Source organism: Zeus faber (genome assembly GCF_960531495.2).
Source record: "Zeus faber genome assembly, chromosome: 13".
Taxonomy (NCBI): Eukaryota; Metazoa; Chordata; class Actinopteri; order Zeiformes; family Zeidae; genus Zeus; species Zeus faber.
Window position 1 is genome coordinate 12,135,780 of NC_137198.1, and position 26,070 is coordinate 12,161,849.

At 44.3% G+C, this 26,070-nt stretch overlaps 1 protein-coding gene across 1 annotated transcript in view; it reads right to left on the reverse strand.

Annotated features, from left to right (window-relative positions):
- Positions 1–1,752: 1,752 nt before the first annotated feature.
- The window catches only part of begain (brain-enriched guanylate kinase-associated), a gene marked incomplete at both ends in the record, with an annotated part of 34,391 nt that continues 10,073 nt past the window's right edge, over positions 1,753–26,070 (reverse strand). The window contains 3 exons of the mRNA XM_080012582.1: positions 1,753–3,297; positions 5,751–5,834; positions 10,517–10,624. Coding sequence (XP_079868708.1) covers positions 1,753–3,297; positions 5,751–5,834; positions 10,517–10,624 — 1,737 coding nt within the window. The remainder of the gene's footprint in view (positions 3,298–5,750; positions 5,835–10,516; positions 10,625–26,070) is intronic.

Below are 26,070 nucleotides of genomic sequence, written 5' to 3' on the forward strand. Positions count from 1 at the left end.
TCCAATTCCTCTCGAATCTCAAGAGCTTCCCAGGTATAGTCGCTAAAAATAAACGTAATCTTCCTCTGCTATTCACGCCAAGAGGCATCAGGAGTTGACGCGGTGCCACGTTGTCCTCCCCTTGCGCCGCGGCGACGGCAGCAGCTGTTCTGCTCTCTCCAGATGGACCCCAACACAAACAATAGCCTGAGGTCGGGGCAGCAGAACCGCCCGGCTGCGGAGACGCACCACCGCCAGAGGAGAAGCGCAAACGGCACGCGGGCTCCGCCGCTCTCGTACACGTAGAGGGATGGATTCACCGACACCGTCAACCAGAACGCGTGTGGGTTCAACAAATTGGACTGACTGGTGATTTTAAGAAAGTTGAGATGTACCGTCCTAGTGTTTGAATAACCTCCCGCCGTGCATGCGGTCCAGTACACACAGTTTGCCTGGACGCTGGTTCACTTTAACCTGCCCGAAATACTAAGAACACAGCTTTGTTTTGGTTTGCTACAACATGATGGCCCGTGCCAATTCTGCCTGGGTGGGTTTTTGGCTGGTAGACGGTAATACACCCATCGTCTGATGAGAAATAGAAGAACTTTCAATTCACTCAACGGAATTAAGGCAATGTCACAAGTGTCCCAATATGTCGTTAACTATTATGGAATACAAACGTATAGATTTCGTGCTATGTATTAATCTTGATTAGTAAAATGGAAAACAACTTCGGTTTAATAAGTGACAGTCTTTATTTCAATCATTATTATTATGAAGAGTAGTCTCTTTAGCTTATTTAGTCATATGTTATCATATATAGCCTCATGGTTTTTTTTTTTGTGTAGCTCAAACAGTATGTCATTTTTATTTATCCTTAATTAGTTTCCACAAAAGAGAGAAGTCATCACCCTTTCATAATTACCTTCTCTTGTGGTCAAGCACATGTGGTTGTATCGAAATTAAATCCGTCCCCTCCCCCCAGTGTCTCTGAACCAGCGCTGGAAACACTGCGCTGAGCTCGATAGAAAAGAAGAAAAAAAAAACGTCCCTGTACATGAGTTGTGCTTACAGAATTGTCCCTTTTGCCAAACAAATGAGCTAGAAACACATTTCTTTTTCGGCTTTTTTTCACATATGCATTACACAGCATGCGTTTAGTTCAAGAGAAAATGGAGAGAGGAACTCGCTATTTAACAGCCCGCAGTCTGCAGGGTACTCTATACATAATGGATAACCTTTCCTTTCCCCAAACATCATGTTAATTAAGTCTAGATAGTGAGATGTGGGAATGGTGGTTGTGGCAATTACACATTGCCATTAACTGTACTGTATATATCTAGTATGAATAAATGTTCTATTGCTGGTTTTGCTGTCAAAACAGAACGGGGCGGGTAGCAGTTTATATTTAGCTGTGTCTCGCGTTGCTGTTCTTCCTCTACATGCTTGGGGGATCTCAGATTGGCTCCACTCACTCTGAGCTTTGTACATTTAAATCATATCAATACAAAGAACATATTGAACAGCTGGTCTCTGATAGCTTTACTCTATCATTAATCTCAATAGAAAAAAAAACCCAACTTTGTTGCATTGCAGACTGAATGAAACGTGCCTTGGCTAAGATACATAAAACAACAACGTTACCACCCGTCCGCGCCGCAGGTTGGTGTTTTTCCCGCAGGGAACTTTGGGAACATACGATACAGTACACTACATTAGGAATCATTATCAACATCATGCATAAAGTGAAGAACTTTATTTTGAGTGTCTTACTCAGTTCAGTAGTGTACCATACAGCTGTGCCTTGGTTAGACTGTCCTTCCTCGTCAGCCCCGTGCTACCAAATTTTTGGTATCTTGGAGATGTCTTCTTTGGGAGGGCCGGGCCGATGTTGAGGGCGGAGCTGGAGCTCGGGCGGGGCCGGGAGCTGGGCCTGGGACAGGGGTAGTGCTGGAGACTCGAGGCTTCTAGGGAGCTTTGGCGTAAGGACTCGGTCGAGCTGTCTGCACTCAGATTGACATAGTCCTTCTTGCTGCCGCTTCCTGCTGTCGCTCCCTCCTCTTTGGAGCTCCCTGAAAAGAACAAACTGCACTCTGAGTCCTGGCTATCCGTGGCCCTGTACAGCACAGGGGCTTTCTCCTTTTTATGATGCCCCACACCTGAATGCTTGGCGCTCGGGCTCGTGTTGCGGTTGGGCGAAGGGGAACCCACAGCAAAAGACCGGTCCAGGACAAGGCTGTGGAAGACGTCATCTCCTTCTTGGAAGCTGCTGTACAGGGGCCCCACTTTCACCTTGCTGGAGGGGCCCATTGCAAAGTGGCGCTCAGAGAAACTGTATGGGGAAATGCGACCTGTGATGTCGCGGTAGGATGACGAGAAGGTGTTCATGTCCTCCACGCTGAGCTGCCTCCAGCGGCTGCTCAGCTCGTCCTCGGGGACGTGGATGCTCCCTGTGCTTTCTGCGCCGCCGCTGTGCGCTTGGGCTAACCCCAAGGTTGACCCCATGCTGTGAGAAGTGGCCAGGCGAGGGCTGCTGGAGTGGTACGGCTCACTGAAGCATGATGCCGTCCTTGTGTATGCTGGTGAGTTGCCCCGCTGTGGGCTCCTGGTGGGCGCCATGTGTTGGATGCTCTGGGACTTTGGGAAGCTCATATTATTTTTCTCATAAGAGGACATGCCCTTGCGCTCATAGTCCCCACTGCTACCGTCCCGCCAGTCCATATAGAGAGCCTGGTGTGACGAGGACAAGGTGCTGCTAGCGGTGCGGCCGCAACCTCCGCCCACTCCTCCCTTCTCATCCGATGCGATGCTGAAACTAGAGTAGGAACTGGAAGCAGGGAGGGAACCGGTGCCAAACTCGTGCTGATGGAAGGAGGAAGGGGCCTCGTGGTGGGAGAAGCTGCCTGAGTGGTAGGCCTCTTCATCCGGGTTGCTGTCCGTGGAATTCTGGGTGTGGAGCTGGAGCAGCCGAGTGCCGTTGAGGTCGACGCTTTGCCGCCGCTCCGTGGCCTGCCAGCGCTCGGGGCAGTAGAGCGCCGTGTCGCTGCAGTACAGGTCGGAGGTCTTGTACGCAGTACGCCGGTTCAGCTGGTCAGTGCTTCCTGTTCCGGATTGAAAGTCGCCATCCTGGGCTTGCGGGCTGGGAGAGCGTGCCACTGGGCAGCCACTTCCTGGTTCAGGCTTTTCCAGGACCTTTGCGATTATGGATGTGGGGATGGAATCGGAGTAAGTGGAGTGACACATTGACATGGAGGCACCGCTGCCACGGTTATGCTTCTCCATGTGGGAGCTGACGCGCTCTTGGAAATCCAAGGGCAACTGAGTGACAGACAAAATACAAAAGAGGGGAAAGCGGGTCGGTGAATGTGGAAATGTTATCGAATTGTCTAAAAAGAGGAAAGAACGGATCAAAAGAATACGGATAACTGCAGATAGTGCAACAATGCCGAAGTTGCTGAGTGAGACGCTCCCGACGTTTCGTCAGAAAAGCTTTCAGTTTGTAATGTGAAGAATTCATCAAGACTTTCATTCAGCATTTCGACAATCTGCTACGATCTCATCCCCAAACATTATCATTTCCGTTCCCCCTGCGCCTGCACAGCTTTGTATTTTGGTGCCGTCTCTCACAGATTCCAATCTGTAGTTCTAGTTCGGGAAAAGTTATTCATTTCTCGCCGCCCTCGCACAGTCCACACAAGCTCATGAACCCCCGCGGGACTTGCACGCGTCCGCCTTCCTAACGAACCGGTCTGGCATTTGCAGCCAACCCTGTCTGTGTGTGTGTTTTTCTGCTTTTTCTCGTGTCCAGACTTGTTAACGCTGTTTTCTTCAAGTCGACAATTTCAAAAGTTGATTTTTCCTCAGATTCTTTGGTTTTTTTATCTCTCATTTTTAAAACGGACAAAGGATCAATTGCAAATGGCGAGACACACTATCCTCCAGGAGTAAATGGGATGTACAAGATTTAAGATTGTCAGCGTGATTGCACTACTGTTTGTTCAAGCAGTAATTTGTATCATAATGTCTTTGATATAATGTTCAATCCTCTTACTCATTTGCTCCAGCTCTCCCTCTCTATGAATATTATTTTGCTCTTTTTCTTTATTCCACTTAGTAAAATCTGTCAATGTTTGATTAGTTTGAGTCTGAAGAAGCGCCTGTCAATTACACGTTGTGTCATTGCTTCACATAATAAGCAGGTCGTGGTCAGAGGGAACGGTTGCCGTCGTACTGTGAGCTCTCTCTTTATATCGTTAACATGTTTTTCCTTGTCATCTTTTTTACCCCGCTCGCTTCCCCACTTTTCTGGAACGGTATGCCCTTATATCTCCCTTTCTCTTTCCCACTTATTCACTTTTTGTCTCTCTGACTCTGTTCTTTTTACTCTCTACCATCAAACACACATCAGCCCCACAGGGGAACGGCTTATATTCAAATTAAACCAGTGCTCCGGGTTTCCAGCTGGGAATAGAAAGGAAGATAAAATACTGACTTGGCTTTGTTAAGAAATAGAAGCTCACCACGGCATAAATTAACCAGCATGTTTGAAGTCTGAGCTATTTTTAGCATTCCGCTGTCTCTCCCAGAGGGAATAGAATGAGAAAGTAGGTGAGGCTGCAGGGGGAACACATGACAGTATAACTTACAACGCGCTCCCTATTAGCCAGCTCAGCCAATTGATATCGGAGGCAAATCTTAATTAAAAGTTAAACACAATATCGTCCCGCTGTAGTAATCCATGTGAAACCAAACAGATACGCCGTCCTCTTTATTCGTTAGTAACAAACAGTGTTTGGCTGGATCACCATGTTACTCCATCTAGAAAAGTGACCTTCGAATCAATTAATTGGACTATTTTATAAAGCATTTATCAAAGTAGTCCATTTCCCATGCCCTTCATTGCGTACTTATATACTTGCACCCAAATATACCAAATATAAATTTGATCCATTACAAAGAATGCACATGAAATAACTTAAGATAATTCGCTTCATGAGCTTGTACTGGGAACGGGATGTGCTCCCGGACCCGATCGTCGCTGCTTTTATCCGTTCAACTGTGCAGACGGGATCAGAATCCAGACAGACGGTGCTTGAGACAGCAGACCTTCATTAGTCTGAATAAAGAGACTGAGCACGGCGAAGAGGACGCCTTTCAGGGTTCAGTAAGAGCATTTGGTTGCTATCCATCCTTCCTCTCAGACAAAAAAAACATGCATCCGCAATACCAAATGCATTAGTGAAAGTGGACAAAATGGTCCAGTAACTGCTATATACTAGAATATATGTAGTGGAATAGTACGCCAAGTTCTACCACTAATTTAATTAGTATCTGGGAAATCTATCTATTCTCCCAGTATGTGTTTTAAATTCACATCAATGCTTCATGTTAACACCTGGAAGGAAAAAATGCATAATGTATTTATTGATGTGTTTGCAATGCATTTGCATGCATTTATTTGAAGGATTTCACAAGTAGTTTTAGACCCATGTCACTTACTTATCCTCAATATGTGACAGAATCGATTCCATTCACTCACTCAAACCCAGGCATTGCTATTCTGCTGTAGTCTGCTATATCCTGTGTGTGTGTGTGTGTGTGTGTGTGTGTGTGTGTGTGTGTGTGTGTGTGTGTGTGTGTGTGTGTGTGTGTGTGTGTGTGTGTGTGTGTGTGTGTGTGTGTGTGTGTGTGTGTGTGTGTGTGTGTGTGTGTGTGTGTGTAACAGCGGCGTAATTATTCATCTTAATCGAATGTGGTGTCGGGGAAGTTACCTCAGACATCTTGTGGGATCGGTACTGAGACTTGGAGCACTGCAGCAGCTGGGCTGCCAGGTTGCAGTCCTTCCTGTACAGCTCCTGAAAGACATAGAAAGGTAACTCATTGTTTTCACCCATTAATCATCACTACACTCCACTGTTGCACAGTTACAATCCAATTCCCCGGCAAGATTGTGTCTTTATTGTCGCTTCCTTGATGAATATATCCGCGTCCTTTAAGATTTAAGATTCAAGAGGTTTATTCGTCACATACATATACATACTTTCATACATATATGCAGTGAAATGTCAATGCAACGCACCCGGTGATTACACACAATATGTCCTAGACTGAACACAGAAGCTACGTAAGGAATCTCTACTTGACTAACTAACTGATGCCTAAAACGTAATGCAGTAAGTCGAATACTATAGAATAAAATAAAATATATGGAATAAAATAAAATAGTTTAAGAACTCAAGGGTAATGCAGGGTGGGGGTACAAAATAGATAAAGGGAATAGGCTTATGTATATGGGATAGGCTATTTATGTATACCGATATGTGCTTTAAAGTGGCATGTGAATAAAGTAAGGTAGTGTTTGTGAGATATACAGCACAGTATACAGTACGGCACAGCAATATGGTAACACCGAACAACCCAGAACAGTGACACAGAATGCGGTACAGTATGCTACATACAGTACAGTACAGGATGAAGGATAAATACAATTATCCTTCATCCTTCACAATGTATTCCTGCCTGTCTAACGTGTTCTTTTAGAAAGAAAGAAAGAAAAAAACAGAAAGTTTTTCCTGACAAAATAAAAAATTCAACGTTCAATGTTTGAAGGCCCTAACCCAGTCTCTACAGGCCAATGTTTTGCATCACTTGTCCCTGAACAGAGCTTGGCTCATCAATCGCCATGTAGCGTTGCCTGTGTTTTACACATCTGCCAATACAGGATAGGATCAATCTCATACTGTGACCCCAAGCTGATTTGTATTCTCTCCATCTGCGCTTTGTGTCATTTCCCACTTTTGAAAATGGACCATGTGGGTCTAAGCATGTTCATAAGCGATTTTTGCATTTTAGCGCGTGGATGTGTATGCCACCAAATTAAAACCAACTGCCTAATATTGTGTCGGCCCCCCTCGTGCTGCCAATACAGCTCTGAGCCGCCTTACAATGTTTAGGTAGGTGGTACGTGTCCAAGTAACATCCACATGAATGCCAGGACCCAAGGTTTCAGAGCAGAACATTGTCCAGAGCATCACACTGCCTCTGCCGGCTTGTCTTCTTCCCATAGTGCATCATGGTGCCGTCCCTTCCGCAGGTAAACAACGCACCCGCCCATCCACATGATGTAGAAGAAAACGTGTTTCATCAGACCAGGCCACCTTCTTCCATTGCTCCATGATCTAGTTCTGACGCTCACGTGCCCTTTGGAGGAGCTTTCGGTGGTGGACACGAGCATGAACACTCTGACCGCTCTGTGGCTTCACAGCCCCATACGCAGCAAGCTGTGATGCACTGTGTGTCCTGACACCTTTCTATCATAGCAGCATTAACTTTTTCTGTAATTGGTGCTACAACAGCTCTTCTGTGGGATCGGACCAGATGGGCCAAACATTGCTCCCCATGTGTGTCAATGAGCCTTGAGTGCTCATAACCCTGTCGCCGTTTCACCGGTTGTGCTTCCTTAGACCACTTTTTGTAGGTAGTAACCACTGCATACCAGGAACACCCCACAAGACCTGTCGTTTTGGAGATGCTCTGACCCAGGCTTCTAGCCATCACAATTTGGTCCTTGTCAAAGTGGCTCAGATCCTTACACTTGTCCATTTTTCCTGCTTCCAACAAATCAACTTCAAGAACTGACTGGTAGCTTGCTGCCTAATATATCCCACCCCTTGACAGGTGCCACTGGAACAACATGATCAATGTTATTCACTTCACCTGTCAGTGGTCTTAATGTTGTGGCTGAGCTGTGTACATGTACACTATGTTTGTGAACGTGTTTGCTCCATATCAGGGAGAGACACGCCAGTCCAGTCCATTAAATGAACAAACTGAGCCGTGGATGTTGGTTAAAATGTGTCTGTCGGGAAACAATTTGTTTTTTCACCCTTTAACCCCCCTGGGGGCGGCTGGAGATGACATTAAAGGTCTGCTGAATTGTATTAACTCCACCGAACTTTTTGGCTTGTAATACATCTCCAATCCGCCTCACGCAGCCGCTGCAAATTTCATCAGTTGTGAATGGACTTATCTACCGCCCTAGCCTAATATGCTTCCTTCTTTCTTTCTTTCTTTCTTTCTTTCTTTCTTGCTTTCCAGGCCAGGTCTCATTGTGTTGGCCACATTGCTTCTCGCCGCACTCCTGAAATGAGTCTAAGCTGCATCAAAGTCTTCTCCTTGATGGATTTGGTTTCCCAAGTAAACAGTGACTGCTTCGGAACAACTTCATTTTCCTTTTCTTTTCTTTTCTTTCTTTTTTTTTTTGGGAGAGCACAGCTGAGACCCTGTGGGTTTAAAAGATGACACAAATAGAAATGTGGTTTTTCCTTGATGTCTTCGTCACTGCCAGTTGTGTGCTATGTTTCTCCTGGGAACTTCCGACAGGGGTTTGTGCTTTTAGTCTGTTTTAGTGGCAATATTTGACTCGGTCAACCAGGCGTCCAGGTATTGTTGTCATGTATTTGAAGCAGGGACAGGATCAGGATTGGGGGAAAAAAAACAAAACCGCGAACGGAGACCTCTGAAATCCAGTTCCTACATGTACGCCTTCACACATTTTGCTGCTAATTGTCTTCATCTGAAACCATGGGCGTTGTATTTAGAGCTCGCCGTCTGGAGGAAATGGCACGCCTCGCCGCTGCCTTCCAAACCGGGAGAAACTTTTTCTCCCACTCAGAGCGAAACGTGACCCCAATCAGTCTGACTCAATCTGGAGGGATTTTCTGAATACTCTGCGGCTCAGAAGTGTTTGAGTGACTGTAGCCCAAGGAGAGAAAGCCTAACCCGCCTCGAACCCGAGTAGATATACCAATAAAAATCACTTGAACGCGAGTAAGACACCAGATTGCGGCGTTCCCTTGCCCCCGAGGTCCGCGTGACCCCAATCTCAGTCTTGTGGCGCTCCTGTGCATGCCCATTGATTAAAAAGAAAATCTGTAATATACCGACTGGTTTAGGAGTAATTCCTCTTAAACGCCCACTGGTTTGGGGGGTAATTCCTCAGTCTGCCGCGGCGTCGTTTAACGGGGACAATTTTTTTTATGTCGCAAAAAATCACAAAGAACAGCGGATTTATTTTGGCGTGGCTCTTGTTGAAATGCCACGGTAATGTGTCAACGAGAATTCCCACCACCTATACAGTCCATCCAAAAATCTAGACTGATGACTTACAGCGGCAAACGTCTTCCAATTTTCTGAGGAATGGGAACTCCGCTCGAAGGAAAACTCCTTTCTTTTTTTTTTTTTAACCCCAAGCTTTAATTTTTTTTTGCGATCAATGAGTGATTGGCATCAGAATCCATTAAATTGATCCGGCGTTGAGCGAAAAGCTTCGGGAGATGTGGTACAGGGGGGAAATCGGGACCGCCTTCTTCGGCAACCGTGATTTCCCCCATTGTACTATGTCTCCTGAAGCCATTCTGTCAATACTGGATCAATTTAAATAGAGTCCCAATGATTGAAAAACGAGGCGTAGGTCAAAAAATACCAAATACCAGTGTTTTCCTTCATTAATAATAATACAGTGGTACCTTGATTTACGAGTGCACTAACATATGAGTTTTCCGAGTTACGAGCCGTCGTTCCGTCGATTTTAGTTACGAGGAGCGAGCTTCAGGTGCACCGCCGCTAGTTGGCGTAGCGAGCGAATCCGGCCAGCGTCCCGCGTCGCAGTCCTTCACCTCACGTGGTTACCTGAGCGTTTGTGTTTTGTGCTCGAGACTTGTGCGTTTTGTGCAGTTATTTTGTAAAAAAAAAAATGTATAAAATTCTAATCATGGGTCCTTAGAAAGTAAGGGCTGAGAAGAAGAAGCGGATGATGTCGATTGAATTAAAGCATGAAATCATAGAAATACATGAGCGAGGTGTGCGTGTGATGGAATTGGCAAATTTTTTTTAAGTTAGGCGAAAGTGAAGTGAAAAATAAATTAATAAATAAATTACAGCAGTTAAATTCAGCAATAAAGTGCAGCAACAAACGAAAGCGACCGAAAAAGCACAAAACGAACTCCTCCAACCTCCTCCTGCTATCTCCTCCTCCCTCCACAGCCAGCATCTTCCGTAAGTCCAAGTCGTCTGATCTCCAAGGTCACTTTATACTCCACTTTTTCACTACACTTTATAAAACCAGTCTATTTCTTTACATTCTCTTTTATTATGTCTAATTATGCTTATTATTATACGTTATTTGTTATTTATAAATACATTTTTCTTATTTAAAAACATGCAACAAAAAAAAATTGGTTGGTTGGTTTGGTTTTTGAGGGGCTGGGAACGATTAATGGCATTTCAATTAATTTCAATGGGGAAAATTGATTTGCTGTACGAGCAGATTGAATTACGAGCTCTGTCACGCAACAAATTAAACTTGTAAGTCAAAGTACCACTGTAAAAATAATAATTCACAACATAACCACTTTCCTCTGATGAGATAATAAACGTAGATAAGTGCGCTGTTTGCATTTAGACACATCGTGGTGTGTGTTTCTCTGTTGCCTAAGCCGGACGTTGCGGCGGGGCTGAGGTAATGAGCTGGACTCACATTGTCTTCCCTCAGCTTGTCGATGGTGATCTTGGCCTCCACCAGGTGATTGTTGAGGACAATGATTTCCCGGCTGAAGGCTCTCTTCTCCTCCTCGTAGTGCTGGGACTTCAGTCCAGGAAATGAAGTGGAAGATGGGCGAAAAGATGAGAAATGAGAGGGCGATTTGAAGGGGAGAAAATAAATCGCGCACACACACAGACACACACATACACACACATACACACACACACACACACACACACACAATGAGGGGAAGAAAAAAGAGGTGATAAGACAAGGGGTTGGGGGTAAAGGGTAAAAGTGGATTAAAAGTGGCGAGATTAAAAAAGGAAAGTTAAAAGGGGTAAAGGTGGGGGAAGAGGAACGAGAGAGAGGAACGTGAAGTGATGGAAGGGCGGGGTGCGGGGGGCAGGGGGGGTGAGAGGAAGAGAATATTAAGTCACTATCAGTCTGAAGCTTATGCCAGCAGCAGGTCTTAATTAAAAGAAGATTACACTTGCCAGGGCTCATATCGAATCAATTACTCTGAAAGAGGGAGGAAAAAGGCAAAGAGGGAGAGAGAGAGAGAGAGAGAGAGAGAGCATTTTTCTCTCCGTCTGTTTGTGTGAGAAGCGAGAGATAAAGACACTTATTCCATTTGCAGTGATTACTGTCACGGAGATGACGGGGCTCTCGCAGCATTTCCTACCTGGTTCCTTTGCCCTGTCCTCCACTCCATCCCTCTCTCTCTCTCTCTCTCTCTCTCTCTCGCCCTAACTCAAACACACACACATACTATATTTACCCATTCAAGCGATTGCCAAACCTCCGCCGCCGGACGGCGCATGGTAAATGTGCGGTGGCGAACTCCCGGTCAAACCTCCCGCCCGTGTCCGTTTTAATCTCTAAATGCCGGTGATTGTGCTGAAGTGCGTGGGGCGCGGAGCCAATCTAATAGGTCACAATTAATGTCGGTTTACTGCATTGATATTCAAAACCAATCCTGTTAGGGTCTCATTAGTCACCTGCTGGGGCGCGAGGCTCGCCGGCGCTCTTTCCGCCGGCTCATTACGACCAAACTTCTTACGCGTCGCGAGCGCAGGAGGAAGCCGCGGGCCGCATTAGGAGCTGCTAAAATGCCAGCCCGTAATTGCAATCTGCAAATGGAGCTCTTGTTAAATGGCGGCGGCCTCGATTGTGTGCGCGGCTGTGTTTTGGGTGATCGATTGGATTGATATACTGTATTATCGGTGTGAAACATCGAGTTTGACGTTTATTACCGGGGTTGGGTTTTTTTTTGTGGGACGCGGTGTTTACTTTGTAGCAGCAAAGGCGGAGAAATGAGGGAATTAGGGAATGCAGCCATCAAACCAAACATAGAGGCAGTGCTCCCTACAGCCTTTCCTGAACAGAAATATCCTTAATTATCAATGACAAATGGATTCACCAGTGACGAGAATGTGCTCGGGGTGGACTACATGGTCCAGCGCCCATGATTTTTTCTTGTACAACTTCCAATCAGCTCAAAATGGGGGTAATTAGTGTTAATGAAGATGCTTCGAAACCAGCTTCATGCTGCGCCGGTGAAGCCCAGAGGTCGAGGTCGAAAAGTGTGTTTCGAAAGTGCGCCGGGACTTTCCAAGTCGGAACTCATCCACTTTTTCCACGGCAGAGGGTCGACTTCCCTCACACATCGAGTAATCCCTCGGAAGGTCCCATATATTGATGCTCGGCGAGCACGTAATTAGAGGACAAATTGAAAACGCCGCCTCCGCCACCTATAGAGGAGTGCCGCGTGATCTTGATAGGATTAGCGCCACGAGGAACACGGCCATGTTCTGTGTTTTGAAGAGGGCGAGCCCGCCTGGTTTTAATTACCGCGTTATGGCCGGAGGATGAGTCACGGCTCCGCTGACTGATCTTTGCAATCTCTCGCAAGTCAAACTGTATTGGATGCGCGGTGCTGTCACCGCCTCATCGTTATCAGCCGGTGCCACGCGACTCATAATGGCAGAGTGGCAAGAGGAAAAATTAATATGCAAAGCTTTTATCATCCTATCTTAAGGAGATGGATCCAGCCGAGGGAGCGGGGCTTTTTGTTTTTATCTCGGGCTCTTTGTGTCCGTACGATACCTGGAAGTCTCTCCGCTCTCCCTCTTGGACCGGCTATTTCTCCAAACATGCATTATTTGTCCGTTCGAGTCTATTAAAGCGGCGGCCGGAGAAATTCGTGGAAATGATGATTTCCGGACACTCTATTCCAAGAAATGATTTTTCGTCTACCTACAGTGAAGGAGAAGTAACAAAAAGCACCTGATAGCTGAGAGTAAAAACTGTTTTTGGGGGTTTTTTTGTATTGTAAACCGCTGTATATTAGACAGCGAGCAGGAGCATTGAGTTCTGATCTCCTTGCAAAAGGTTTTAGGGAGCTGATTCTCAAGGCAGTTTTAACCACTCCTTCAAATAATAGACTCCTCTGATTATATTTTATTTGCGGAAATATAACTCAATGCGGTATTGTCCCCCAATTACCACACAAAATACATTGGGTAAGCATGACCTAAGGTTAGGAGTTGGTATAATGACTCAACCAGCAATGACCTTTATCGATTCTTTCATTATATAATACATGTACTGTATATATATGATAATGCACAAGTGTAAAAGAGTAAAACAAAAAAATTCCATATATGATTTCTATTTTTTTTCAGTTATTGATCCAGAAAAATAAAACATAGGAGAGGATTTTTTTTCAAAACCAATTCATTAAATGTATCCTGCTGCAGTGGTGGCCTCTTCACTGGACAACAAATGAAGCCTAAATCCCACAGGACGCAATTACCGAAGAATGTGGTTCACGGAGTAGCAGAGTTGTTGTTTTTTTTACAGTGTGTTGGTGGGTAAATTCATAAAAAAAAAAAAAAAAAACACCCTTTTCCAGCCTCAGTAGAGGGGATCGCCACATGCATAAAATAAACATTGTACAACGTTGTTTTTGGAAATGGCCGACAGCACGAGACCAACTACATCTTTTATGGTCCAGTTGGTCCGGTCGATAAAATAAGTTTGACCTAAACTCTGCAACTTTTATCCACGGACATGATCCCAAACACCCGCACAAAGCCAGGCGTAACACTAAAATTAGTCTTGTTTTTGCTTTTGACAGACAAAAACAAAGTAAAATATAGCTGCAGGCAGCAATACACAGGATCGATTTTAGTCATGTTAGTGACAAATTACATTTTGAAGATCTTCCACACACCTTACAACAATCGTCTATTTTTGCCTTTAAACCAAACCTTGTCATTGTTATAACTCACTGTGTTGCCTATGGAAATAGATCTGCAGTGTCAGTGACGAAAGTTAACGTTTTGTCTCGTGTGGGCCATTAATGAGGTATTTACGGAAGCTTTCGGAGCAAAGCGAAATGACGGAATTTCAGTCACGGGTTCTAGTTCTCCGACGCGTTCCTAGTACATGAACGCATCACTCATTCCCACAGTGGTGGTGGACTTGACTCGACGTGGTGACGCGTTTCTGTGGGTGTGTTTTTGTGTCCAGGTTTTTCGATGGGGGAAGACTCCATGAAACCGGAAAACGGTTGGCGTTTTTGCATTATTATTTGCAGTTTTCAGGATGCTGTTTTTCCGATGCGTTCCGAGAATTATGAACCCATCATGCACTCGTCGATTTCCTATCCTATCAAAGTAAAGCAAAGTAAGGAGGAGCACAACGTACATCTGACATGGGGTTACAACGGAATACAATGTTTTCATTTACAAAAAGACCAAAAGAGATTAAATATCAATGGAACAGCCCCTGCAGACATCAACCGGGTAAGGCGGAACATAAACACACATACACGCCTAGTTTGTAACCTCTAACCACTACGGAGCGATTGACTCTACACCACGCACGGCGCACAATGCGAATGGACATTCAGAACCACAACCTGCACATTAATAACAAATTGGATGATGATGTCACAAAGCGTCTAACTCTAAAACTCATCTGGTTCCATTGCCCAATAAAACGTTTTCGAACGTTAGCGTGTCGGTGAAGCACAAACGTTCGGCTGCTTTTGGGCGAATTCTCGGTTATTCACAAATTTCTGCTCCGTATGGTGATCGATTTGGATAAAACTTGATCGATTGGGTGTCTGTGACGTCCTGGTTCTGACAACATTTGAGCTGTGTCCATAGCTCTCGCGGTCGTTCTGCTCCGGACACTTTTAGCCCGAAAGAAATTCTGAGAATAATAAATGTCCGAACAATTACAATAGGGGACCATCCCTACGGGAGGTACCGATAATGAGCAAAGCAAGGTAAATAATCAACAGCACTAATAGTGGAGATTCAATGTGACAGTGAGGGGGAAACCAATCCCGGAACCTATATCACATCAGTGTAACTTTGCCACAACACTGCTCCCGAGTGTAAATTCCAATTTGAGGAACTTGGACTAACACACGTACTTCAAATGGAACTAATCACTCAATTCACTGACAAGACTCAAGTGCTGCTTAATCGCATGTGACCGAGCACACACACACACACACACACACACACACACACACACACACACACGCACGCACCCGGCTCACATTAACATGAAGGCACACGCACAAATTCTGTTATCACATTGCCTCATTCAAAGTACGGGTCTGAAACCTGTTACGCTGAAAGTCGTCAGCTGCGTTTTTTTGGACCCGGGCCGAGACCATGTGGACTTGTGCGACTATAAAACGACTGTAACAAACGGCTCCGGGGGCCTCGGGTCCCGATAATTACACTGTTCACTGGTGTCACCGCCCGGGCAGTGAGCCAAACACACATTTGTCAAAAGCCAAGGAATGTACAAATACACTGTTGTATTTTTCACTTCAATACAATTATCACATTTAAAACGTTTTTATTGTTTTTATTTTTATTTTAATTAGGTGTGAGATAATAATTATTTTAATACGGTTAATCGTCAACTGTAATAAACAATGCAGCTGCAGCACATTCGTCCAAAAACAGATGATATGGAGAGATAGGAGCCATCTTGTTTATTATGAACGCAAAGAGGTTAGAATGATCTGATACTGGACCTCTGGGATTGATCTGGGCTTTTGTGTGTCAAAACCTGTGATCTTTCCATTGATTCTTTTTTTTTTTGCATTGTAGATGTATTGATCTGCTGTTGTATTGTATTGTATGATTTATGTGCAGAAGTAGAGATTCACAGGCAGACGGGAAGGAACATGTTTTGACAAAATTCTCAAATTATTATTTATCCAGCTGTAGACTCGTCTTCCCTTTATAAATATATCGATGCTGTTTTTTCTGATGTAAAGAGTCGAATCATTTGCTTTCAATGATACACTGTGTTTGAAAAACTGTCTGTCCATTGCCGGTCCAGTTATACCTTCCATAGCAGTGATTCTCACCCTTTTTCATATTAAGGACCTTCAATTAGATACACGTTCGGCCAAAGACCACAAGATTAAGTCTCTGGGAGGGACCCCAATCTGAGAACATTTTTATTGTTACAGGAGATATGATTTAGTCCAAACCTCCATACCTGCCGATACTATAGTTTGGAAGATAACAGTTAAACGTGGATCAAAAATTATCATTATTGCACATTATCTAACATCTTTTCAATTAAATAATGGTAACATTTAACAATTAATCATTTTGCTGGGGACCCCTGGAACCTCTTGAAAGACCCCTGGAGGGTCCCCGAACCCCACGTTGAGAACCCCTGCCCTATAGAATTCACACGCTAGATGACTATAGGTATTGACTGTCAGTGCAAATCAAAATATCGGCCATTGTCAGCACCTCAGCCTTGAGAGGCTGCAATTGCTTGACCCCTGCTGTACAGTGTTGGCTCCAGTTTGCTATTAAACCTTTATTGTCTAGACAAGGGGTGGGCAAACTATGGCCCACGGGCCACATCCGGCCCGTTGGTCTTCTTAATCCGGCCCGCCGAAGATTGGTACAGAATTCATAATTTTGACTGCATTCATTTGACCTTGACCTGTAATGCCTGGCGTTTCACCAGGTGGCGCATTAGGCGCAGTGACTTGATTTTGTGGCGCCCGAGCGGCTCTCTGTTATTACTCTGCTACTACTCTGAACCCATCTGCAACAATGAGTGGGCCAAAGAAAAGAAAAGTCCACAGTGAGTGCCGAGTGTTTAATAAGGAATGGACAACTAAATACTTTTTCACTGAAGTCCGGTCAAAGGCTGTATGTCTTATTTGCCAAGAAACTATTGTGGTTTTAAAGGAATACAATCAGCCGTCACTTTTCCACCAAGCATGCTAATTACGCTAACAACCAATCATCGCAAGAACGGACGGCTACCACTCACAGGTTGGCAGCCGGCTTGCAGGCTCAGCAAACCACTAAACTAATTGACGAAGACTTAGCTAGCAAGCTAAACAAAAAAGCGGCGTCATTTACATTATATTCTTTGGCACTGGACGAAAGTAATGACATAAAGGACACCGCTCAGCTTTTAATTTTTATCAGAGGGATTAATGACAATTTTGAGATAAGGGAGGAGTTTTTGGCCATGGAATTCCTAAAAGGGAAAACATGGGGAGAGGACTTGTATGACAGTGTGTCGGCGGTCATCAAGAGGCACAAGCTACCTTGGAGTACGCTAGCCAACGTTACCACAGATGGATCGCCAAATCTGACGGGAAAAATCGTCTGACTGCTCAAAAGAATCCAGGAGAGGGTGAAAGAGGACAACCCTGATCAGGAGGTTATTCACCAGGAAGCTGTGTACTGTGTAAATCCGTATCGCAGCTTGACCACGTGGTGAAGCCAGTTGTAAAACTCGTTAACTTTATTCAAGCGAGGGGACTTCACCATCGTCAGTTTATTACGTTTCTTGAAGAAACGGACGCTGATCACAGGGACTTGCTTTACCATTCTAATGTCCGCTGGTTAAGTTTGGGGAAAGTATGTCAATGAGTGTGGGAGCTCAAACAGGAGATTATCTCATTTTTGGAGCTACCTGAGAACGCTGACAGGTTTCCTGAGCTGAGTGACATAGATTGGCTTTGTGATTTAGCTTTTGCTGTGGACATACTGACACACATGAATAAGCTGAACGTGACACTACAAGGGAAAGACCAGTTTGTGCATGAAATGCATACAAACGTCAGAGCCTTCAAAACCAAGCTAGCTTTATTCTCAAAGCAAATGTCAAACAAGTCATTCGCTCATTTCCCCACACTGGTTACATTGAAGAGGCCCCGCAACATGTGAAAAAATACAGGAAATTACTGGATGACCTGCATGAAGAATTCTACTGTCGGTTCTCTGATTTCGGAAAACTGACAAGTCACTTCAGCCGGTGTCATGTCCCTTCTCACAAGACCCTGAAACGGCGCCACAGGAGTTGCAGTTGGAACGGATTGATCTCCAATGTGACACCGTCTTAAAGGAGAAGTTCAACTCTCTTAAACTGGATGAGTTTTATGCTTCATTAAGCGCAGCCAAATTTCCAAACATCCAAGAGACGGCTCAGAGGATGCTGGTGTTGTTTGGCTCTACGTATGTGTGTGAACAGGCTTTTAGTGTGATGAACACCAACAAAGCACCCCACAGATCCCAGTTGAGTGATGAACACCTCAGATCTGTTCTGAGAATTGCCTCAACAAAACTAACACCAGACTTCGATGCACTGGCAAAAATGGGTGATCAACAACACTGTTCCCTCTAAAAGGTAAGTGTATTAACACTGTAATGCTTTTTTTCTGTTTATGTTTGATATGTATGCATCTTGTGCTGACCCGGCCCATCTGTCTTATCAAATTTGGCCCCTGAGCCAAAAACTCTGCCCACCCCTGGTCTAGACTGTGGTGGTGTGTCCAACCTGCGTTTTACAACCCCTTGTTTTACAAATGAACATGTCAAAGTTGAGGGATTTGCATTGAAATTGATTCAGGGAAACGACTACTTTCTGCATAAATGTATTCAGTAGAGGCCTCGGACGGTGCCATCAATCCTGGAAAGTCATTCAAAAATATCTCGCAACAGTTTTCGTATACAACACAGGTAAAAACCAAACACGCAAACTTGTTCTGCAGGTTCTAATTCATGCCTTTTGTTGCTTGTGATCATCCTCCGTCACTCCACTGACCTTGCCCCCTCATGACTCTCATAGCTCTAAATCATGTATCTGGTCTGATTGGAGTTCCTTTTGTCCGAGTGTCCCCCTGGGCCGATTCCACAAAGGAACGTGTTTCACATATTTCACCCTTGAAATGCCACCGCATGTCATGACATCAAAAGAAATGATAATTCCAATGAGGCATGCCTCTGAAGAAACGTCATACTGTCCTCTGCCATGAAGACCGATTTACTACGCTGAATTTCCTTCTGGCAGACGATCCCTTTGAAAAGTCAACAGTTCTCAGACTCATCTTGCATGGCTAGAATATGTAATTGAAGTGTGTGTGTGTGTGTGTGTGTGTGTGTGCGCGCGCGCGCGGTTGTGAACATTTCTTTATTGTGAGTCAGAAAGGGAAAGCGATTCAAGATGTCTTAGGCGTTTCTTTCTATTCACAGTGTCCTTTAATGAAGAAGTATCTCACTGGAGAGTCCACAAATGGGCTGCAAGGAGTGACAGACCACTACCGCCATAAAAGGCTCTTCTGGAGATAAACGGTTTCATGTCGCTGACAAATTATTCCGCTAATCAAGTCTCACTTGTCCAACAGCACACATCAATTCAATCCATACGGCGAATCCCTCCGTCAAATCCCCCTGAAGCTTTCTGTCTTCCACAAATTAAACAATACAAATGGTGTACTGTAGAGCAACTGGCGAGATCTTGTATAATCTTGTAAATGTGGGCCTTCCACAGCCTTTTGCAACTTACTGAGATTAAGACTCTATGAATAATTCTGCCTTGACAGACTCGCGTGTTGGTACGTACAGTATGTTCGAGGCTACTGTCAGTGAATTTAAGGACAGAAAATTGCGTGTGACATTTTCACATTTTTCTAGATTATATAAAATGGGAAACTGGAAAGGACTGGTGTGGTGTGGGGATGGTGTGGTTTAAGCAGCCACACCTTTCTTGGGCCTAGGTAATTGGGCCCAGGATCCGGGTGGCTGTATGCCTGTTGCTCATTAGACTAAATAACGAACAACAGGTAAAACCCCCATCCCCCCACACACAGGAGAAGGGCCCTTGTCATGACATGTTTTCCATCTCTTCCGGGCCTGTTCCAGCTTGCCCACTCTTTACAATAACCTGGTGTGTCTTCAACCCCATCATTTGTGTCTGTGCTGGAGGGCCCTGAAAACACCACTCGAGTGGTGTGTGGCAGGCTGATCTGCCACAACGGGGTAGTAGGACAATGGGTGGCAGTTGATGGACTGCTCCCTCCTCCCTTCCGGAGCATAGGGCCTGGGGCTGTTGTGCTGGCTGGTGAAGGCGTGGCCGGACTTGGCTGTTGCGGGGGCTGCTTGGAGGGGTGGCCTGGCTGCTAGGCTGCTGGGCAGAGGACCGGTGGTGGCTGCTGCGGTTGCTTCTCCCCCGGTCCGCCATCGAACACCCTGGGTGCTGCTGCTGCCAGTCTGGAGAGGGTTGGGGTTGGTGCTGGGGCTGCCCGTTGACAAGCCAGCGGGCGGCTCCAGGGCGTCTTCGGACAGCCCCTCTGTGTCCCTTCCCTGTGCCGGAGAGTCCCTCTTCAGGTGCCAGTGTGGCAGTTTCGCCTACCACATGCCATCCAAGTGGCTTCAGGGACCTCCAGCTCACATGTTATTGTAGACACCAGTTTATTGAGAGTGGGCTAGTTGGAATTAGCCCGGAGCGGATAGACATGTGTCAAAATCATCTTCATGAATGACAATGCACCATCTCATGCTGCAAAGAATACCTCTGTGTCATTGGCTGCTATGGGCATAAAACGAGAGAAACTCATCCTCCCCTGACCTCTACCCTATTGAGAACCTTTGGAGCATCCTAAAGCAAAAGATCTATGAAGGTGGGAGACAGTTTGCATCAAAACAGCAGCTCTGGGAGGCTGTTCTGACATCCTGCAAAGAAATTCAAGCAGAAACTCTCCAAAAAGTCACAAGTTCAATGGATGCAAGAATTGTGAAGGTGATATCAAAGAAGGCTCCTATGTTAACATGTAACTTGGCCTGTTGAGATGTTTTTGATTGAAATAGCTTTTGATTTCAGTAAATATGACCTCCTAATGCTGCAACAAATCAACAAATGACCATTTTCAGTCCTTTATAACCTTTAAAATGTTTTGAAACTCTGTTGTGCATTTGGAACAGTGCATGTTGAGTTTTTTATTTTTGAGAAAAATACTGTTATCATTGGGAGGTTTGTTCAGTAACATTCAAATTATACCCTAACGGTTGATGACTTGAAAATTAGACTGTCATTTGCATCGACTATTCAGGAAAATCAGAGAAAAATATAATTTGCATAATAATTTGGAACACGGTGTATAATTTGCAATGTAAACCTGTTCCAGTTCAACAGTTTTGGGAATATCGCCTTACTGGTAATAAAATCAAAACTTTAGTGTGCAGAACCCAACCCTAACCCTAACCCATTAATCACTTAGCGTTGATAATCTAGTGAGTTAGTTGCCAGAGTTAAAAAATCATTTCACACCGTCATCTCCCATTAGCGGCGGTGCGAGGTGGACGAGCTCGCTAAATCCGACACTTTGATGAGAATAGAATCTAGTTTAATCTCACAAGAGAACACATAGCTCCATGGCAGCAGGCCCCTGCAGAGAGAATAAGAAGGGCAGGTGCTCAAAGTTAAGGTTTTAAAATGCCATTTCCGTCATTACCTGTTGAATTTCAATTACAAACTGCAATTGTGTCTTTTAATTTGATGTCTGGATTACTTCATGAAAACATGCACTAAATGTGTGAACTGCAATGTGCACTAGAGTCCAGCATGAGTGGCTTTGAACGACAATTCTAGCTTGTTTTGTTTGATAATGCATGTCTATAGATTCTTGATATTTGTATTTTTTATTAAACATAGGGCTATCTTATATTTTTGCCTAATACATACGCACATAATACACATATACGCCATAGAGCCAATTTGACAAGGAACCAGCAGGACACTGGGGTTCAAGTCCCAATTCTTCCATCTAAGTCACCGCAGACGTTCCCAGATGATCGGAGGGGACGGCAGCTCTTGTACAGACTCGGTGGCAAGAAAGACTTAAGCCGCTGGGCGAGAGATTCGGGTTTGAGCGTTCGATTCCCGAGTGAGCTTTTTAAAGGCAGCCTAGAGCACATTTAAAAGCGTCCAGAGAGCTTCTGACACATTGTTAAAAATAAAATTGTTGACAATAAAGATATATGCATAGAAATAGATGCATTTTTTTTAAGTTAGTTGTCATACAGCTGTTCTTTCACAAGTCTGTGTCACTCACATGAAAGCAAAACTAAAATAGTACAGTACTTCTATTATTAATATACAGTGTCTAATTCAAACTGTCTATAATTTCCACAACGCATCTCATCAAACTCCACCTGGACCTGTAGACCATGTGAGGAACTCTTTCCTTTTTAAACAAATACAAATAAAAACTCGAACTCTTCTCTGCCCGCAGGCAGAGATGTGATGTCATGCCAGGATGAAGTGAGGGGGCAGTTAAAAATGGCGAAGTGACAAATGTTTTTATACGGTATTGGAAAACAGGAGGTTGTCATCCTGCTATGCCTATTTCTGTATTGTTTTCCATCCTGCGGGTGGCAGTATAGTGGCATTTTGACTAGGTGCGAATAATTTACCTGCCTAACCTTTTCCATGTGCTTATGTGTCACGGCCGTAATATTTAATAGGAATATTTGGGGCAGATTGCCAGGTCACCCCCTAAAATTGGTCTGGTGGTAGGTTTAAAGGGGTCCTATTATGCTCCTTTTCAACAAGTTAATATAGGCCTCTGAGTTGCCCAAAACATGTCTTTGGAATTTTGTTTTGTTTTTACCACTCAGATTATGCATTCTAGCCATTCCAAGACGCCTCTATAACCCTCCTGTTCCTGGTGCCATTTCAGTGTGTGTGTCACTTTAAAAGAAAATGCCGCTAGTTCTGTGAGCCCGAGTATGTACACTTTCACTTTTCCATTGCGGGTTGCACTGCACAGGGCTTTTTTTGTTCCATCTAGGAAATGTTGGAAAATAAAATAAATACATCTACTATAAAAAACAGATTGCTCGGCGCAGCCGCATACCTTTTTTTTTTTTTTCGACAAAGAAACGCACAACACAATTCGTTTATAAAATTTCCATCGTCTGTAGTTTTATCAGGGACAGTTGGTATTAATTCCTCTTTCTTGATATGATAGAGATAAGGGCTGCAAATCTGAATGGCTTGTTTCATGACATGTTTTATGAAACAGACAGCTCACTAAAAACCGACTGGGTTGTCTTATTTCACAGTTTGTGTTAGCAGACCCATCAGAGACCCAAATGTATCTGCAAGCAATGAAAAAGTGAGCTTTTCACAGTAGGACCCCTTTAATGAAATGAATTGATTACCATGCAATAGCCTCTGAATGGCTAAATCACAACAACACAAGACTATTATTTCAAAATCAAATAATGCATTAATTTCACAGCAGTGGTGAAGCTAGTATTAAACCTACTGTATGTCCTCACACAATTTAGGGAATCGGAGCACTCGGAACGTAGGACTACCAGACGCAAAATAATTTAATTTATGAACGATTCTAACCACTGAGAGATGACTGCTAAAATCAACAAAAAAATAGTCAACAGCGTCAGGGTCATTAGGTTTTGTCTGTCTTTCTGCTCATATACCATGCAGCCTCTCTCTCTCTCTCTCTCTCCCTAAACCGGTTGAACCGGAGTGATGTGTTCTGTCTATCTCTCCACTCCATTCAGTGCCAGGGACAGCGCCACGTCGCCCTATGCAAATTGCCTGAGCAAGCTTCAAATATTTTATGGTGGAAAACCTCAAAGAAAGTGTTTTATGACCGTTGTCTCTACAACACTTGTGTCCCGGCCATTATTTTTGTTGTTTTTGGCTATTTTTCTATCTTCTATTCTATTCAGGGCCTGTCTACTGGTGCTGCTTGTTCTTACAGAAGGTGAATTGTGACTGTGAAAAAAAATACTTATTGTGAGTTGCTTTGGATAAAAGCATCTGATCGATGATCACGTACTGTAATGTAATGTAATGTTATGTAGACATCTCCAAAATAGCCTCAAATTATCCCTATTGGGGTATTTGACCAAATTATTTTTATTATAGTATCAATAGATCAGCCACGCCCTCTGCACGTGCCTGTTACAAAGCGACGTAGCGAGCTGGTCTTTGCACGGCGATCGACTGTTTTGGCTCTGTAGCATCTATTCCAGACCCGTGTGGAGCTGAAACCGTGGGGGGACCTCGGGGAGGCCCGGGGTGATTGGACAGAACAGCGATTCTGCCCTGTAATAGTTTTCTAACGAGGGTGTGTGGCGGCTCGGACCAATCGCTTTGGACGCCATGATTGGGCTCCCTCTCTCCAAAACCGTAATTGCTCGGAGAAAGGTGAGTGCGGGTTCTTGCGGCTCGGCAAGGCGTCGTTCGAATCGATGGTACTGGGTTTTCCATTTTTCCGATTAGACCCCATGGTGGGGAGCAATGGGGAAAGGGGTGGTGGGATCAGAAGAGAGGGGAGAGAAAAGAAGAGCAGAAGTGAGAGAGAGAGAGAGAAGTCTGGCGATGATATCATCATTTGCTATTAGAACAACAGCCATTACTCATTCATCCAGTTGCTGTTATCGCTGTGATTGGGCAAGTGAAGCGACTGCTTTTAGCAACATTTTGGCTCCTGCTCTGACTGGGCTTCAGCCTGGCAGCGTTCCAATTACTCTCCCTTTCAACAGGGGCCACGGGTCTTAGCAGGGCTCCAGACATTCAATAAGGCAGGTAAATGTTTGTGTGTGTGTGAGTGCTCCTACCCATGTACATCTCTGTGAGAATGTGTGCAAATCTGTGTGTGTGTGTGTGTGTGTGTGTGTGTATGTGTGCAAATCTGTGTTTGTTTATGTGTAAATGTGTGCTCCTGGATTAATGTGTGCAATGTCTGTTTGCAAAGATGCCTCTGTGTGTGTGTGTGTGTGTGTCTGAAATTGTGAGTGTAGCTCTCGCTCACTCCGTCCAATATTTCTTAGCAACATTTTTACGCATTTTCATGCCGTTAAATTACCCATGAATGCCGACAAACTAGCAATTAATTAATCCCTGTGTTAAGTTTTAATGTTTAACCAATAAATATTGTTTTGGCCAGAAATTGCCGGTGCTCTAAAAGTCACCTCAAAACTGTGAGATATGCATATTTAACCTCCTCATCTAGTAATTATTTCAAATAGTCATCATGTCAATGACTATCATTACAATCTTGACCAGATATTTTTGTTTTTTTTGTCCATAAAGGACAGGTTTCCCTTGATATTACACCACTTGTTTATCATCTCAAAGCACACAATATGCATTAATTCCTCATCAAAATGGCCGTGATGGTCATAATGTGCTGCTGTTGTTTTATTTGCTGCCATGTTTCTAGAATTTTACATGTGTAATGTTTGTCTTGCATTCGATGAGGGGCAGATTTGCCACAATCACATTCATTATAAGGAGCTGGCCCAGCGGCACCGACACAACGACGACAAATGTAGCTCACGTCCAAACAGTCGTACAAATAATTGAATTGAATTTGTTTTTAAAAACAAGACAGCGCATTTTAATGAATATATAAAGCACCAGGTGCGTGTTGTCCAGAATAATCCTCTCCACTGACGGCATGAACAGTGTTGGGCAGTAATGCGGTACAGTAATAATATTACTTTCCCCAGTAACGAATAGTGTAACAAATAACTAATAAAAGTTTGGTAATGAAAAAAAACAAAAAAAACTCGTTGCAACGTTACTTTTGTTGTTTCATTCTCGTAATCATCGCGGGTGCACGTCCGACATGTACATTACCGGTGATTGTTATGGTTCCATGTGACCGGGGGGGGGACGTGGTATCATGAGGGGGGCATCCAGAGACTTGACTTTAACTGCATGAGCTCAACATTTATCGCAGGCGCTCACAACGCGGCATTACACACCCTCTTACACGCCCCCTCACGTTGCTTCACCTCCACCACATCCGCATCAGCGACTTCATCCGCCGTCGCCGACCCTTTTCCGATGAAAGTACAGAAGCTGGCACTAACTCCACTAAAAGTCACTTAAAGTCGCCAGATGACGTCACGCGCTCGTTTGCGCCGTTGTCGTGCATTCATTTGCAAAAAGCTAAGTGTTGTGTCAAGAGAGATCACCTTAAGCCACAAAAAAAGGTAGATAGAGGAATCTTTAGCCAAATAATCACAAACGCACTACAGGGACATCGCACTGTATATTTGAAGTAAAAAAAAAGTTAAAAATCTACAAAGGGAGGGAGAAGATCAAACAAACTATTGATATATTTACAAGCTGTAGATAAGCTGTAGCTTGTATTTATAAGCAGTAGATCCAGAGAGAAACAGTGAGAGAGAAGCTCAAACCAACTG